The sequence below is a fragment of the Rhipicephalus microplus genome, chromosome 8, assembly GCF_043290135.1.
Source record: "Rhipicephalus microplus isolate Deutch F79 chromosome 8, USDA_Rmic, whole genome shotgun sequence".
Classification (NCBI taxonomy): domain Eukaryota; kingdom Metazoa; phylum Arthropoda; class Arachnida; order Ixodida; family Ixodidae; genus Rhipicephalus; species Rhipicephalus microplus.
In genome coordinates this window covers 78849402-78863600 of record NC_134707.1, presented here as the reverse complement: position 1 = coordinate 78863600, position 14199 = coordinate 78849402, and the positions used below count along the sequence as shown (strand labels likewise).

General features: G+C 47.9%; 1 protein-coding gene across 6 annotated transcripts in view; it reads right to left on the bottom strand.

The window, feature by feature from the left end:
- Positions 1-1030, bottom strand: part of LOC119163854 (uncharacterized) — a 254482-nt gene extending 253452 nt beyond the window's left edge. For 5 of the 6 annotated variants that reach the window (XM_075872189.1, XM_075872191.1, XM_075872190.1 and 2 more), the window contains exon 1: positions 869-1030. In XM_075872189.1, coding sequence (XP_075728304.1) covers positions 869-919 — 51 coding nt within the window. In that variant the 5' untranslated portion in view covers positions 920-1030. The remainder of the gene's footprint in view (positions 1-868) is intronic. The other variant, XM_075872192.1, reaches the window with a different exon arrangement.
- Between the last annotated feature and the right edge of the window lie 13169 nt (positions 1031-14199).

Sequence of the window (14199 nt, the reverse complement as noted above, 5' to 3'; positions counted from 1 at the left end):
AAGGAGGATACGCAGACCTTAGGTGCCGCCAAGCGGAATGTTTCAACGCAACAGGCGAACTCCAGTGCCATGAAAAAGCGCACGCTAACTTCACACAAGCAGCGGAAGAAAATGCATTACCGTGATTTCGCGTACTACACAAAACCATTTCCTTGTTACATGTCACTCCAAAGCACTCTGGCGGGTGACAAAAAAAAAAAAAAAAAGACCATTTCACTAGGCTGCAGGCACGTGTTTCGCGAAACGCTGACCACAACACAACCGATTACAAAACTATTCCAAGAAAAGTTGAAAACCACAGTAACCGCACTTATTAGATTAGAAACTAAAGCACACAAACGCTAGTATGTCCGAAGACGCTGGCACGAACACCAGCTACAGCGGTCTACTTTAGATTCAAGCGAGGCATAAAAGCAGTTTAGGCACACGCTACAGGCAGCCGGGTAGTCAAAAGGCGCAGCAGCTCTTCCACCACGGTGTGCTTCATAACCATGCCGGGATAGAAGCACGGAAAACCACATATTTCTAAAAGTTTATCTAGTCACGCCACACAGTTAATGCTACTAAGCTAAGTACCTGGACCAAACGCTTATGTTCATACCCGACGTAATGATGACGAATAAACAGTATTCGTTTTAAGAATGCTATTCCTGAGCACTAGCGAAAATTAAAGCACTCCCAGTGTATTCTAATACGCAACTTTGAACTACGAAAACGGCACGCGCGTTCACTACAGTAACCAAGTGCTGTCATACTCAAAACGGAAAGTACAAGGGCGCGTTGTTGAGTTGACGGGAATTACTTGGGACGCCGGCATTGGCGCCAAGAAAGTCGGCGCCACTCTGTGAGAAAAATGTGGTTAACTTACCCACTGACGGATGGGATACTCTTTGCGGGCTACAGTACTGGTGTCTGACATATCAGACCTTATAACTACAGGTAAATAACGTGACAACTTGCACCTGCACGCGAAACGACAATCACGCGCGCAACACGCACGTTCGTTGCGAACTTGTGGCTTCTGGCTCCGACTTGTGTTGGCTATCTGCTTTATACGAACGAGTGCGAAACACCGGTCATCTATAGCGGCGCTGCCTACCTAGGAATCAAAGTATTTGTACTTGTCCTTTGAGATCGGCAATTTTGGCATTTCTTACTAATTTTAGAGGATGTCTTATATTGAAAAATTTGCCTGCTGATTGACGGCGTGACTTACGTAGGGTTAATTAAAATTACGTTCACGCTTTTTCAAAACATTTTTACGTTAATTTTGTTGCGTGTAAACTTCAAAAAGGTCAAGAATTATTTGAAAACACCCCTACTTAGCGTCACCACCATTGTTCCGACGACAGCCGCTTTCCAAATGACCGCCGATAATCCGGCAGGCAAGGGAAATCTAGGAGGCTAAGGTACAAGTGGCCAAATGTTGTATCCACTGGTCTCCACTAGGGTGGTTGTATCGCATCGCTAAATCGCAGCAAAAAAAGTCGCTAGAAGTGGGTAAAAAATGTTCACCAAGGAGCTAAAAAAAAGTGACTTGTTAGGTGATTTGGTTCATTCATACGGTAGCTTTTAGCACGAAATAAAGACGAGAGACGGACGAGCGGAAACTATCAACTGATTTTATTCGAAAGGCGCACACGTCACCAGTCACATTATCAGAAATAAATTATACCAGCGGCAAGTGCTCAAGTAATCTCAAGTAAGCGCTCAAGGCCCTCTATCACGTTGCATGCCACTGAGTCAGATTGCTGCAGCGCCTGCCACTAATAGATTTTTTTATTGCTAATGTGATTCGTGACTATGACTTTGTTCATGTATATAAATAGTGCGTGCCTTTCGAATTTTTAAAATCAGTTGATAGTTTGCGCTTGTTCATCTCTCCTCTTTATTTTGCGCTAACAGCGAGCTTAAAAAAGTAGCGAAGTTACGTTTTCAAAAATGTTTAGACAGAACTACGCAGAACATGCATGAATAGCAAGAAAAAAATAGCCTTGCTTTGATTCCATAATTTTGGGGTTGGCGTGGTTTTAGCAAACTTGCGTTAACGCTTGCGCGCCCTTCAAAGAGGAACTGAGAATGTATCAGAGCTCTGTACATCACGGATGTGCGAATATTCGAAAATTTTGAATAACACACTGAACAGCGCATAATAGAATGACTGAATGCTTTTTGGAATAGCTTTTTTAATAACTAGCTGCAGCTCTAAGGAGGAGGCTTTAGTAGAACAACCCGTTGGAAGAGCAACGATCACTTTTGTTGTTTTATAATTGTCAGGGTGCCAGTAGTCCAAGGTGCATGCGAGATGCATATGCAGGTCAGGCCACACCAAAGTCAAGCTGTAAATAAACTCTGCTCATCACCAGGTGAATGATTTCTTGCTTTAAACTCCTGTGTCACTGAAGAGAATGTGTTTTAAATCCTCTGTCATTTGCATCAGATGCCTATCATTCATTCGTGAAATAATGTTTGCCGTTCAAGTCTCAGCTGGTGAGAAAGCGGATGAGAAAGCTTAAAGTGTCTTTACATTAATCACACATATTAAACAACTAAAACAAAAAACTTACAATCTGTACTACCATGACCTTAAACAAGCGTACGAAAAACTATTTCGTGAAAATCGTGAAATGGGAGATGTACATGTGGCGGAAAACAGCCATAACCCTTGCGGTACATATATAATTTTTGATCGATATCGGCTATTGGCAGGGTATCATCGCTTGGCACTGAAGATGATGCTAGCATGCCTATTTTGGAACCACAGCACGTGGAAAGCTGTATTATTAACATTTTGTCGCGCGCGCGCACGTGTGTGTGTGTGTCATGAGGACATTTTGTCGCAAATTAAGAACAATGAAGGAGGCCGAAAAATCACGCGTTTCGTCTTTGGCAGTCCAATATTTTTCTTCCACTTAATTCCTTTCAGTTTTCGACGAACTATACAGTTCAAAACCACAATGTCCCTTTATGCTTTGCTTGAATGAAATGACCATTAATTGGTTTCGTATATGTACAACTATTTATCACTCAGCACTAGTAATTCAGAAAATCTCAATAAAGTACAGCTAGAGTTAGCTAAGGTAGCTAGATTAGGAGTTAAAGTTTAGATAAAAATGCTATAGAAGAGCTACTCCTAGCTAAATCACACTTTCAGTAGTTAGCAGAGCCAAAAAATAGCTGTATCTACTACGAAATAGCTGAATTCGCCACACTGCATGTCAGTGGATAACTGAGATACCATGGAAGAAGGAATCACGGACACGTGAGATTGCGGGAGCTTACTACATGGCGAAGTGTGTCAGCAATTGCGTTATCCAGCCATCTGTTGCTTTATCACATCAAGAAACTTATTTTATCGATCAGATGTAATATTGCGTGACACGATTTTCTGTATATATATATATATTGCTACGTGCCAGTGCATGGAGTTGAAGAAGACAAAGCAGATAGACTCGCGCGAGCTAATCTGTGTGGCTGGCGCTGCTCGCCTAACCGGCTGTAAATACATCGGTGACTACCTCTCTGAGTCAGTCTCCTTCTCGTAACAATATATATAGATATATATATACATTGGCACGTTTTTTCCCTCAAGTTTTGTTATCACCCCCGTTACACTACATTCAGCGCAAACCACGCTTGCCGATGGAGGCGGAAATGTTGTAGGCCCGTGTGCTCAGATTTGGGTGCACGTTAAAGAACCCCAGGTGGTCTGAATTTCCGGAGCCCTCCACTACGGCATCTCTCATAATCATATAGTGGTTTTGGGACGTTAAACCCCACATATCAATCAAACCACGCTTGCGATGCTCGAAAAGCTTCGAGGAGGTAGTAGATGGTTTTGTTAGGATTACGCCCACTTCATGAACATTACAGATTATTCTGGAACCTTCGGCGCTGCTAGCGATAACGCTAGAACATTCCGTGGCAAGTGTATAAATGCCGACGCGCTTCGCCACTTGTCAGCTGATCGACGTCCGACGCTTTGCTCGCCGCTATCAGTGTCAGTGCCTTGCTGTGATCTGACTTGCCTTTTACGTGGCTACAAGTTATGCCCGAATAAACAGTTTATTGTCTGACCATCTAGTCTTCTGCCTTCAGCCACGTCACGACCCCGTGACATCTGGTGGAGGTGCTGGGTAGACGGCTTGACGGGGGCGTACGGTACATGAGCATCAACCACGAAATTTGCGTCTCTATAGGAATGGCCGAGCTGCGAGGAGGGAACGCGAGTGATGCTCACGAACTTCAGCAATAAGTACAAGCATGCGAGCAAAGGCACGACGGTTGCCTACATCGAAGAGATACTGGAAGCCAGCAACGCTTTCACCCTTAACGATTCCGCCAAATCTACTCCGACGACTGAAACCCTTCAACCAGTTTTCGACGTTAATTCGAGCTTTACGACGCATAACCAAGAGAAGCTCGAGTACCTGCTCCTGAAATACAGGAACTGATTTTCGTCGTCATCGAGGATTCGACAGGCCTCTGTCGCGAAACATCGAATCGTAATAGAAGAAAATGACAGGCCACTTCGTCAGAGTCCGTACAGAGTTTCCACACGAGAACGCGAGACCACAAATCAACAAGTCGGCGAAATGCTCCGCGACGACATTATCCAGCGTTCAAAGAGTGGATGGGCGTCACCAACGGTGCTAATGAAAAAAAAAGGATGGAGCACTACCCTTCTGCGTTGACTATCGCCGACTCAACAAGATAACGAAGAAGGATGCATACCCTCTCCCCATAATTGACCACGCCCTTGATCGACCCCCCAGCACCAATTGCTTTTTATCGATGGACCTCAAACAGGCTATTGGCAGATCGAAGTAGATGAGAAAGACCGAGAAAATACAGCGTTTATAACACCAGACGGCCTTTTTGAGTTCAAGGTCATGCCCTTTGGTCTTTGCTCGGCACCTGCGACATTTCAACGCGTTATGGACACAATGCTGGCAGGATTGAAGTGGCATACTTGTCTCGTTTACTTCGACGACGTCGTCATGTTTTCCTTAAGCTTCGACGAGCATCTTCGGTGCCTTGATGCTGTACTTCGAGCCATAAAGATTTCCAGACACACCCTGAAGTCAGAAAAGTGGCACTTCGCATACGAGGAGCCCTTGTTCTTGGGCCTCGTGATAAGCAAGTCTGGAGTCAGATTTGATTCGCAGAAGACAGCCGCCATCGCTGAATTTCCGCCACCCGCCGACAAGAAGGCCACGCGTTTGTTTTTCAGCCTGTGCGTTGATTTCTCGGCCTGTGCGCCTATTACAGGCACTTTGTCAAAAACTTTGCCCGCATTACCGAGCTACTCACTAACCTTACGAGAACTGACGTCAAGGTTATGTGGGAAACACCACAGGAGGAAGCATTGGGGGAACTAAAACGACGCTTACAGATGTCGCCGTTACTCGCGCATTTCGATGAAAACGCCGAAACAGAGGTGCACACTGACGCCGCAAGCAGCGTAGGTCTCGGCGCCGTTCTGTGCAGAGGGCTGACGGACTTGAAAGTGTTATTAGTTACGCCAGCCGATCGCTATCCAAAGCAGAAGCCAATTATTCCACAACAGAAAAGGAGTGCCTTGTCATCATCTGGGCGACATCAAAGTTCCGTCCTTACGGCAGGCCCTTCAAAGTTGTGAGGGACCATCACGCTTTGTGTTGGCTAGGTATACCTTGAAGGACCATTTAGGTCGCCTCACACGATGGAGCCTGAGACTTCAAAAATATGACATTACCGTCATTTACAAGTCTGGCAAAGAACACTTCGACGCCGACTGTCTCTCTCGTGCGCCTGTTGACCAACGACCGCCCGATGACCCAGGTGACGACTACTTCTTGGGAACGATAACTGCGGACGACTTCGCTGAACAACAGCGGGCCGACCCGAAACTTAAGGACATAATAGAATACCTCGAAGGCACGACCGCCGCAGTTCCGAAGGTATTCAAGCGTGCACTTGCGTCATTCTTCCTGCGAAATGGTCTTCTCCAAAAAAAAAAAAAACTTTTCACGGCTTCGAGCCAAGTACCTTCTTATGGTGCCTTCAGCTCTGCGACCAGAACTCTTCTAGGCCCTGCATGATGATCCAACGGCAGGACACCTTGGTGTTTCCCGCACGCTCACGAGTATACAAGAAAAGTACTACTGGCCGCGCCTTACAGCCGACGTCACTCGTTACGTGAGGACATGCCGAGACTGTCAGCGATGGAAGACACCACCGACAAGGCCACCAGGCTTTCTTCAGCCGATCAAACCACCTCGCCGACCTTCCCAACAAATAGGCATGGACCTACTGGGGTCGTTTCCAACGTTGAATTCGGGAAACAAATGAATCATCGTAGCTGCTGATGTCACAAGTCCCGTTAATTAGGGAGGCGATGGCCGGGCTAATTCCAAGGGCCGAAGTATCAGCCCCCGACTAATTCCAAGGGCCGAAGTATCAGCCCCCCGAACAGCACCACGAAAGCGTGGACAATTTAGAAGTGGTCCTTTTTGGCACGCCAGCAGACGCCGGCTGTGGCCCAATGAACAAGTCAGAGCCGAGAGCTGATAAACAAAACATAATTATATTCTCAATAATGGCAGATCAAAAACAATACACCAGTATGCACACTCCACAATAGTTGAATACAATATGTCACACACCAAACAAAGTACTACACAGTACAATCAGCCACACTCGAAACAATGGACACAGACAACAATACGCACTACAATGCAGTCGCATGCATTGAACAACCAAGACACTTAAAGACTAAAGAGATAGAAAACCTATTCAGTCCAAAGTTCTTGGAACAAAAGTCTAGATGATACTCTTCCGAGAATCACTCACTCAAGGTCCAGCGTTGTCGTTCCGCGGCCCCCGAAGTTTCTCTTCCAGGAAACCTCGCCGAAGTTTCTCTTCCAGGAAACCTCGCGTCTTCACATGGCCACTCTCCAAGCTTCAAACTTCTTCGCCGGAACCACGTCGGCTTCACACACGCAGCTGTTGTCACGCGTCTTCGCTCGATAGCGATAAACACACGCTCTTGCCTGTAGCTCGAGCCGTCACCCCTCAGGTGGAAATCCTCTTCTCCTGCTTTGTCTCCACGGACAAAACCTTCGCCGACTCCACGGCGGAATTCCTACGCGCTCCGGCGCGAACTTCCGTCTTCTCCTGCTTTGTCCCTACGGACAAAACCTTCGCCGACTACACGGCGGGATACCCTACGCGCTCTGGCGCTAACTTCCGTCTTCTCCTCCGAAGCTTCTCTTCCAGGAAACCTCACGTATTCTCCTGCTTTGTCCCTACGGACAAAACCTTCGCCGACTACATGGCGGGATACCCTACGCGCTCTGGTGCTAACTTCCGTCTTCTCCTGATCTTTCGTCTCAGCTGCTGGATTAAATACTCTCCGCGCGAGATTCCAGAAAGTTCTCATCATTTCGTCGGCGCGATGCGCAGCGAAGGCTGGGGAAAGGTCGAGGCGATACGAGGGCCGTCCCCGACGGGTGACTCAACCCAGCACCACCACGCCTATTTCCTTCTAGAAATTTCGAGTGCTTGCTCGGCCGCCGATGTGGGGTGAGAAGGCTCGTCTGCGAAGCCACGCTTCCGAGAGGAGAGAGTCGCGCTTCCGGGGAGCTTGTTTTCTTTTTTTTCTTTTTCTTTTGACCTCGCGGCGTCACTCCGGCGTTTCGTCGCGAGAATTCGGCGGCGCGCCCTTTTTGAGCGCTCGTTCTGTGACACTGCCTCCCACTTTAAGAATATTATCTCATAATATTCAAAACCGCACAAACGAGCGCGAACAGTCACCACACACTCTGAAAGACTGTAACATAGTCCATCGCTCATGACACGTCATATTCTCAATAGATCACTCGATACAATTGTATATTGTAATTCAATTTTACAACACATGAAATATAACCACAGGTACATGACTAACACACTTCATCACACATTCCAAACAATACAACGTACAAAGTCCTGTCTTTACAACAATTATACAACACTATACATCACATCATCGCACAGAACACTTTGACTCGCTCGACATACACTTGTGACACAGGATAACAAGAGCAGTAACACAACATATGTCACTCAGCCCTGCCAAACGCATTCCGATTCCACCTCAGCACCTATCCTGTGTATTTCGAGCGGCGCTTGCGCCCTTTCTTGCGGTGCTCTTTCGATCTCTTCTTATTGTTTTTGCTCGTTTTGTTCCGGCGAGCCCCTTCCAACGACGGTATCTGAGGCAGCGTCTCAGCCATCGTTGTCACTTCCGACACTGCTAACGGGTCATGACGTTCAACCGATCCTGCCTGGTTATTCACCCGCTTGTTCACGTCACGACATTGGGCCTGGTTGGCCGACTCCGTCATCTTTACATTGTCGGTCAGTTGAGGTCGAGCCGAAGTAAGTCCAGTTGCTCGGCCCGTGAACTCATTCAACACGATCATCTTCTCATTCGCTGTCTCTTGCGCCGCGGCTTCACCTTGGGCTCTAGTGAGATCCGTCACGGGATGCTCCTCCACTGTATCTCGCGGTCGCTGGGTTGGCGAGGGCTCTATCTTAGGGTCTTCTCCCAAACATTCCGGATCATTCGGTCCTCGCGCCCCATCGATGTTTCCGATGACAAGGTCGTAAAGGGGGGTCGTCATGCATAAAGCAGTAACCTTCCCACTGAAGTACGGGGTTTCAACCTCAATCTCTGCTTCGGGAAGCATCGGAACCGTACGGTCAATTAGGCAAACCGGTTTCGTTCTGCCTGTCAACTCATTTTCCCGTACCAAATTTCTCCGCACGATAACCGTGGAGCTACCGGTGTCTCTTAGAACTGTAATCTTCTTGCCCGCAACCTTTCCAGGCAGCGTTGGCATTTCCTTCGTAACACCGGTTGGCTGTTTTGACATTACAGCACCCACAATAGGAATTTTCTCCCCATTTTTTCATTCTACGAATCCATCGGTGACGGCATTATTATCAGATTTCGGTGCCGCTTGCACACAGGATACCTGGTGAGTTTGACTCACTCCGTTCCGACAAGCGTCTGCTTTGTGCCCAGTCTGACCACACTTGAAACATTTTACTACTGTAGGGCTCGTAAAGTTAGTACGACAGTTGCTCGCGCGATGACCCACTCGGTTACACAGAAAACATCGCGGGACACTCTCCGGTGCACGCTTCTTTAGTTCGGGTGCCGAATTTTTCGAATCTTCGGGACACTCCTTCTTGACCTTGGCCAAATTAGTTCCAACTTGCGCTTCCAAGAATTGATCAGCCAATTCAAGCATTCCTTCAAGTGACTCAGCCTTCCTCTCTTTCAAGTACAGCGACAGGCTTGGGTGGCAACTAGTAAGAAATTGTTCTCTAATTAGAAGCTCTCTAAGCTCATCGTACTCTTGCGCTGTCCCTGAAAGTTCAATCCATCTGTCGAAATAACGGCTAAGTCGGGCGGCGTACTGCGTAGCCGTATCACCATCCGCTGGCTTTCCTGTCCGAAATCTGTCCCGGAATCCTTCCACAGTAGATCTAAATCGCTTCAGCAAAGCAGCTTTCACCTTTGCATAGTCGGCTGCATCGGTCGGCGTCAGCCTACCGTACACACTGAGCGCTTCACCACTCAAGCAAGTACTCAAAGCAGTTGCCCATTGATATTCCGGCCAATTCTGGCTCCTTGCAATCGTCTCAAATCTGTGAAGGTACACGTCAAGGTCGTCCTTCCTTTCATCAAACGCTACGAGCAGCTTGCTTGGGTTCAAGCGGAAGCCATGATCTTCCCGTTCGCTGCTTTCAACTTTAGTTTGGACGGGAGTTTCGCTTCGCTGTTGCAAACGGAGCCGCTCGAGTTCCATCTCGTGCTGCCGCTGCCGTTCCCTTTCAGCCATCTCCGCTTCTCTTTCTTCTCTTGCCCTTTCGGCTGCCAACATTTCTCTCTCCAGCTCTAACTTCAACTTCTGCTCTCTTTCTTCCTTCAGCTGTCGCTCTTTTGCTTCTCTTTCTTCTTTCAGCTGTCGCTCCTTTGCTTCTCTTTCTTCTCTCGCCCTTTCAGCGGCCAGCCTTTCTCTCTCCAACTCAGCTGCTTTTTCATCTTTGGCTCTCTCAGCTGCCAACCTCTATCGTTCCAGCTCAGCTGCTTTTTCTTCCTTGGCCCTTTCAGCTGCCAACCTCTCTCGTTCCAACTCAGCTGCTTTTTATTCCTTGGCCCTTTCAGCTGCCAACCTCTCTCGTTCCAACTCAGCTGCTTTTTCTTCTTTGGCTCTCTCAGCTGCCAACCTTTCTCTCTCCACCGCCTCTTTCTCCTTCTGGCTTACCCATTTCAGTAGTTCGGCGCCAGAAAGAGCCATCTTCTCACCAAGAGTGACTAACTTTTCGAGATCCATTGTGTCTCGCAAATGAAGTCTCTCCGCGTGCAAAAAGTATCTGCCTAAATCAGTCAATCGGAACACTCCACTGCACTCGTTAACGAGAACACTGAACAACACACAAAATCGTTCCGATAGCACTATCAACACTCGAGGCTCTTTCTCACTACTTTGGACACACTGCACCAAAAGGTCCCCGTCGCGGACGCCAGGTTAATTGTCACAAGTCCCGTTAATTAGGGAGGCGATCGCCGGGCTAATTCCAAGGGCAGAAGTATCAGCCCCCGGCTAATTCCAAGGGCCGAAGTATCAGCCCCCCGAACCGCCCCACGCAAGCGTGGACAATTTAGAAGTGGTCCTTTTTGGCGCGCCAGCGGATGCCGGCTGTGGCCCAAAGAACAAGTCAGAGCCGAGAGTTGATAAACAAACAAAATTTATATTCTCATAATGGCAGATCAAAAACAATACACAAGTATGCACACTCCACAATAGTTGAATACAATATGTCACCCACCAAACAACGTACTACACAGTACAATCAGCCACACTCGAAACGGACACAGACAACAATACACACTACAATGCAATCGCATGCATTAAACAACTAAGACACTTAAAGACTAAAGAGATAGAAAACCTATTCAGTCCAAAGTTCTTGGAACAAAAGTCTGGATGATACTCTTCCGAGAATCACTCACTCAAAGTCCAGCATTGTTGTCGTTCCGCTGCCCTCGAAGTTTCTCTTCCAGGAAACCTCGCCGAAGTTTCTCTTCCAGGAAACCTCACGTCTTCAATAGGCCACTCTCCAAGCTTCAAACTTCTTCGCCGGAAACGCGTCGGCTTCACACACGCAGCCGTTGCCACGCGTCTTCGCTCTATAGCGGTAAACACACACTCTTGCCTGTAGCTCGAGTCGTCACCCCTCAGGTGAAAATCATCTTCTTCTCCTGATTTGTCTCCACGGACAAAACCTTCGCCGACTACACGGCGGAATCCCTACGCGCTCTGGCGCTAACTTCCGTCTTCTCCTCCGAAGTTTCTCTTCCAGGAAACCTCACGTCTTCTCCTGCTTTGTCCCTACGGACAAAACCTTCGCCGACCACACGGCGGGATACCCTACGCGCTCTGGCGCTAACTTCCGTCTTCTCCTGATCTTTCGTCTCGGCTGCTCGATTAAATACCCTCCGCGCGAGATTTCAGAAAGTTTTCATCATTTCGTCGGCGCGATGCGCAGCGAAGGCTAGGGGAAAGGTCGAGGCGATACGAGGGCCGTCCCCGACGGGTGCCTCAACCCGGCCCCACCACGCCTATTTCCTTCTAGAAATTTCGAGTGCTTGCTCAGCCGCCGATGTGGGGTGAGGAGGTTCGTCGGCGAAGCCACGCTTCTGAGAGGAGAGAGTCGCGCTCCCGGGGAGCTTGTTTTTCTTTTTTTTCTTTTTATTTTGACCTCGCGGCGTCACTCGGGCGTTTCGTCGCGAGAATTTGGCGGCGCGCCCCTTTTGAGCGCTCGTTCTGTGACAACTGATTACCTCACCCGCTACGCCACAACAAAGGCCCAACCCAAAGGTAGCGCCGAAGAGGTAGCCAAGTTCTTCGTTGAGGACATCGCCCTTCGCCAAGGCACCCCAGAGGTTGTCATCACCGATAGAGGTACGGCCTTTACTGCTGAATTGACTCGAGCGATCTTCAGACATAGCCAGACAAGCCGCCACCACACCACCGCCTACCACCCACACACAAATGGTCTCACCTAGCGGCTAAAGAAAATAATCGCAGACATGCCGGCCATGTACATCGTCGTAGAACAAAAGACATGGGACGCCATCCTTCCGTACATGACCTTCGCATACAACACGGCCGCACAGGAGACGACGCAGATGTAAAAACGTACAAGTTGGTCTACGGAAGGAACCCGGCAAAGACGCTCGATGCAATGCTGCTCAACGTCGCTGACGAAGAAAACCTCGATGTCACTGTAGAATAGTGCGGCGCGTCCGCCACACGTTACTACAGTCACCCTCTATCTTCAGCGCGCTGAAGAAGCTCGTCAACTCGCCCGCCTGCACATCACGAATCAGCAGATGACGGACCGCCACCGTTACAATCTTCGGCGACGCTTAGTGGAATACCAGCCCGGTAAACGTAATTGGGTATGGACGCCGATGCGCCAGCGTGGACTCAGTGAAAAACTTCTGTGACCGTACTTCGGACCATACGGGGTGGTACAACGTCTCAGCCCACTCGACTACGAGGTTGTCCCCTACGGCATTACGAACTCTCAACGGTGCCGATAGCGACCGGAAGTCGTCCACGTCGCGCGCCTCAAGCAGTTTCATGAACGTTAGCGGACTGAAAGAGTGTATTTTGTTGCGAATATTGCTGTATCGTACTTTATTATTTGTACTTTCGCACATTAATATTGCATTTTCATCTTCTGTTAAAGCATCGGGACGGTGTCTTTTTCAGAGGGGGGCAATGCCACGTTCTTTTTCTCAAGTTTTGTTATCACCCTCGTTACACTACGTTAAGCGCAAACCGCGTTTAGGATGTTCGAAAAGCTTCGAGGCTGTAGTAGATCATTTTGTAAAGATTTCGCCTACTTCGTGAACATTAGAGATTATTCTGGAACTTTCGGCGCCGCTAGCGACAACGCTAGAACATTCCATGGCAAGTGTATAAATGCCGACGCGCTTCGCCCCTTGTCAGTTGATCGGTGGCCGACGCTCTGCTAGCCGTTATTAGTGCCAGTGCCTTGCTGTAATCTGACTTTCCTTTTACGTGGCCACAAGTTAGGCCCAAATAAACAGTTTATTATCCGTACATCCAGTCTCCTGCTTTTAACCACGTCACGACCCCGTGACAATATATGTAGAAGTATAAAAATAGTTTCGCTTCCACATAACTGTTTATTCAGCCGACGTTTCGACGGGAGCCTCATCTTTTTCAGGGCATAATAATATTTACACTTTCTCGCGTCTTATAGCTTCTTGAAACAGCAGGAAAGAAGACAGAAAAAATATTAACAACAAAAAAAAAATGGGGAGGAAGAAACGTTAGAAATAAGAAAGAGAGACACGGCGGGATTAGGAAGGGACAGGATCTCAACTTAGTAAGGCGAGCGTAAACGAGCGCAGATATCTTTGTCAACAATACCTTCCACGCACCCGCCCTTTCCTCAAGTGGACAATTTGATGACTGTTTTTGTATTCTACCTTCCGGTGCAATTCGCTGGCGGCTTGCCCTCCTTCGGAGTTCACGACAAATCGGTGGGAAGAGCTTCAGTGCTTCAAGTGCATGTTGGTGGAGTTGGAAGATATGAAAAAGCCGGTAATTGTGGAGCCACCATCAATATTCATTTTAAGTATTGGCTCCTGTCAGTCAATATAAGAAGAAAAAAAGAAAAAAAGGGGGTGGGGGACTGTACGACATTCGTGACCACTTATCTGTGCGTTCCGGCTGTGCTTGAAGCGGCAAACCATTTCTCTATTGTCAGATGCATACGCTAAAAGCTTTGTTAGGGGGTAATATTATCGTTTTAATCATAGGCGAGGGGCAGAGAACTGATTAGAGAGAAGCGTTTTCGTCTTTTAGGAATCGTAACGATCACAGACTGCCTGGGTGCTCATTTATTCCATTTTTATAGTGTTTAATTTGTAGATAAAGAAAAATTTTCGTTGTTCTCGTTCTCTGACTGCTCAAAAGTTATTTTTCCACAGTGTAACCCTGATGTCATCAAAACTGTGGTCTTTTAATGTGCTGTGTTTTGAAAGTGGAAGGCTTGGCAGTGAACGTTCATGTGCCCGATGGTTGTTGAATCTAATTCCGAACGGAGTGTCTGTCAGGCCCA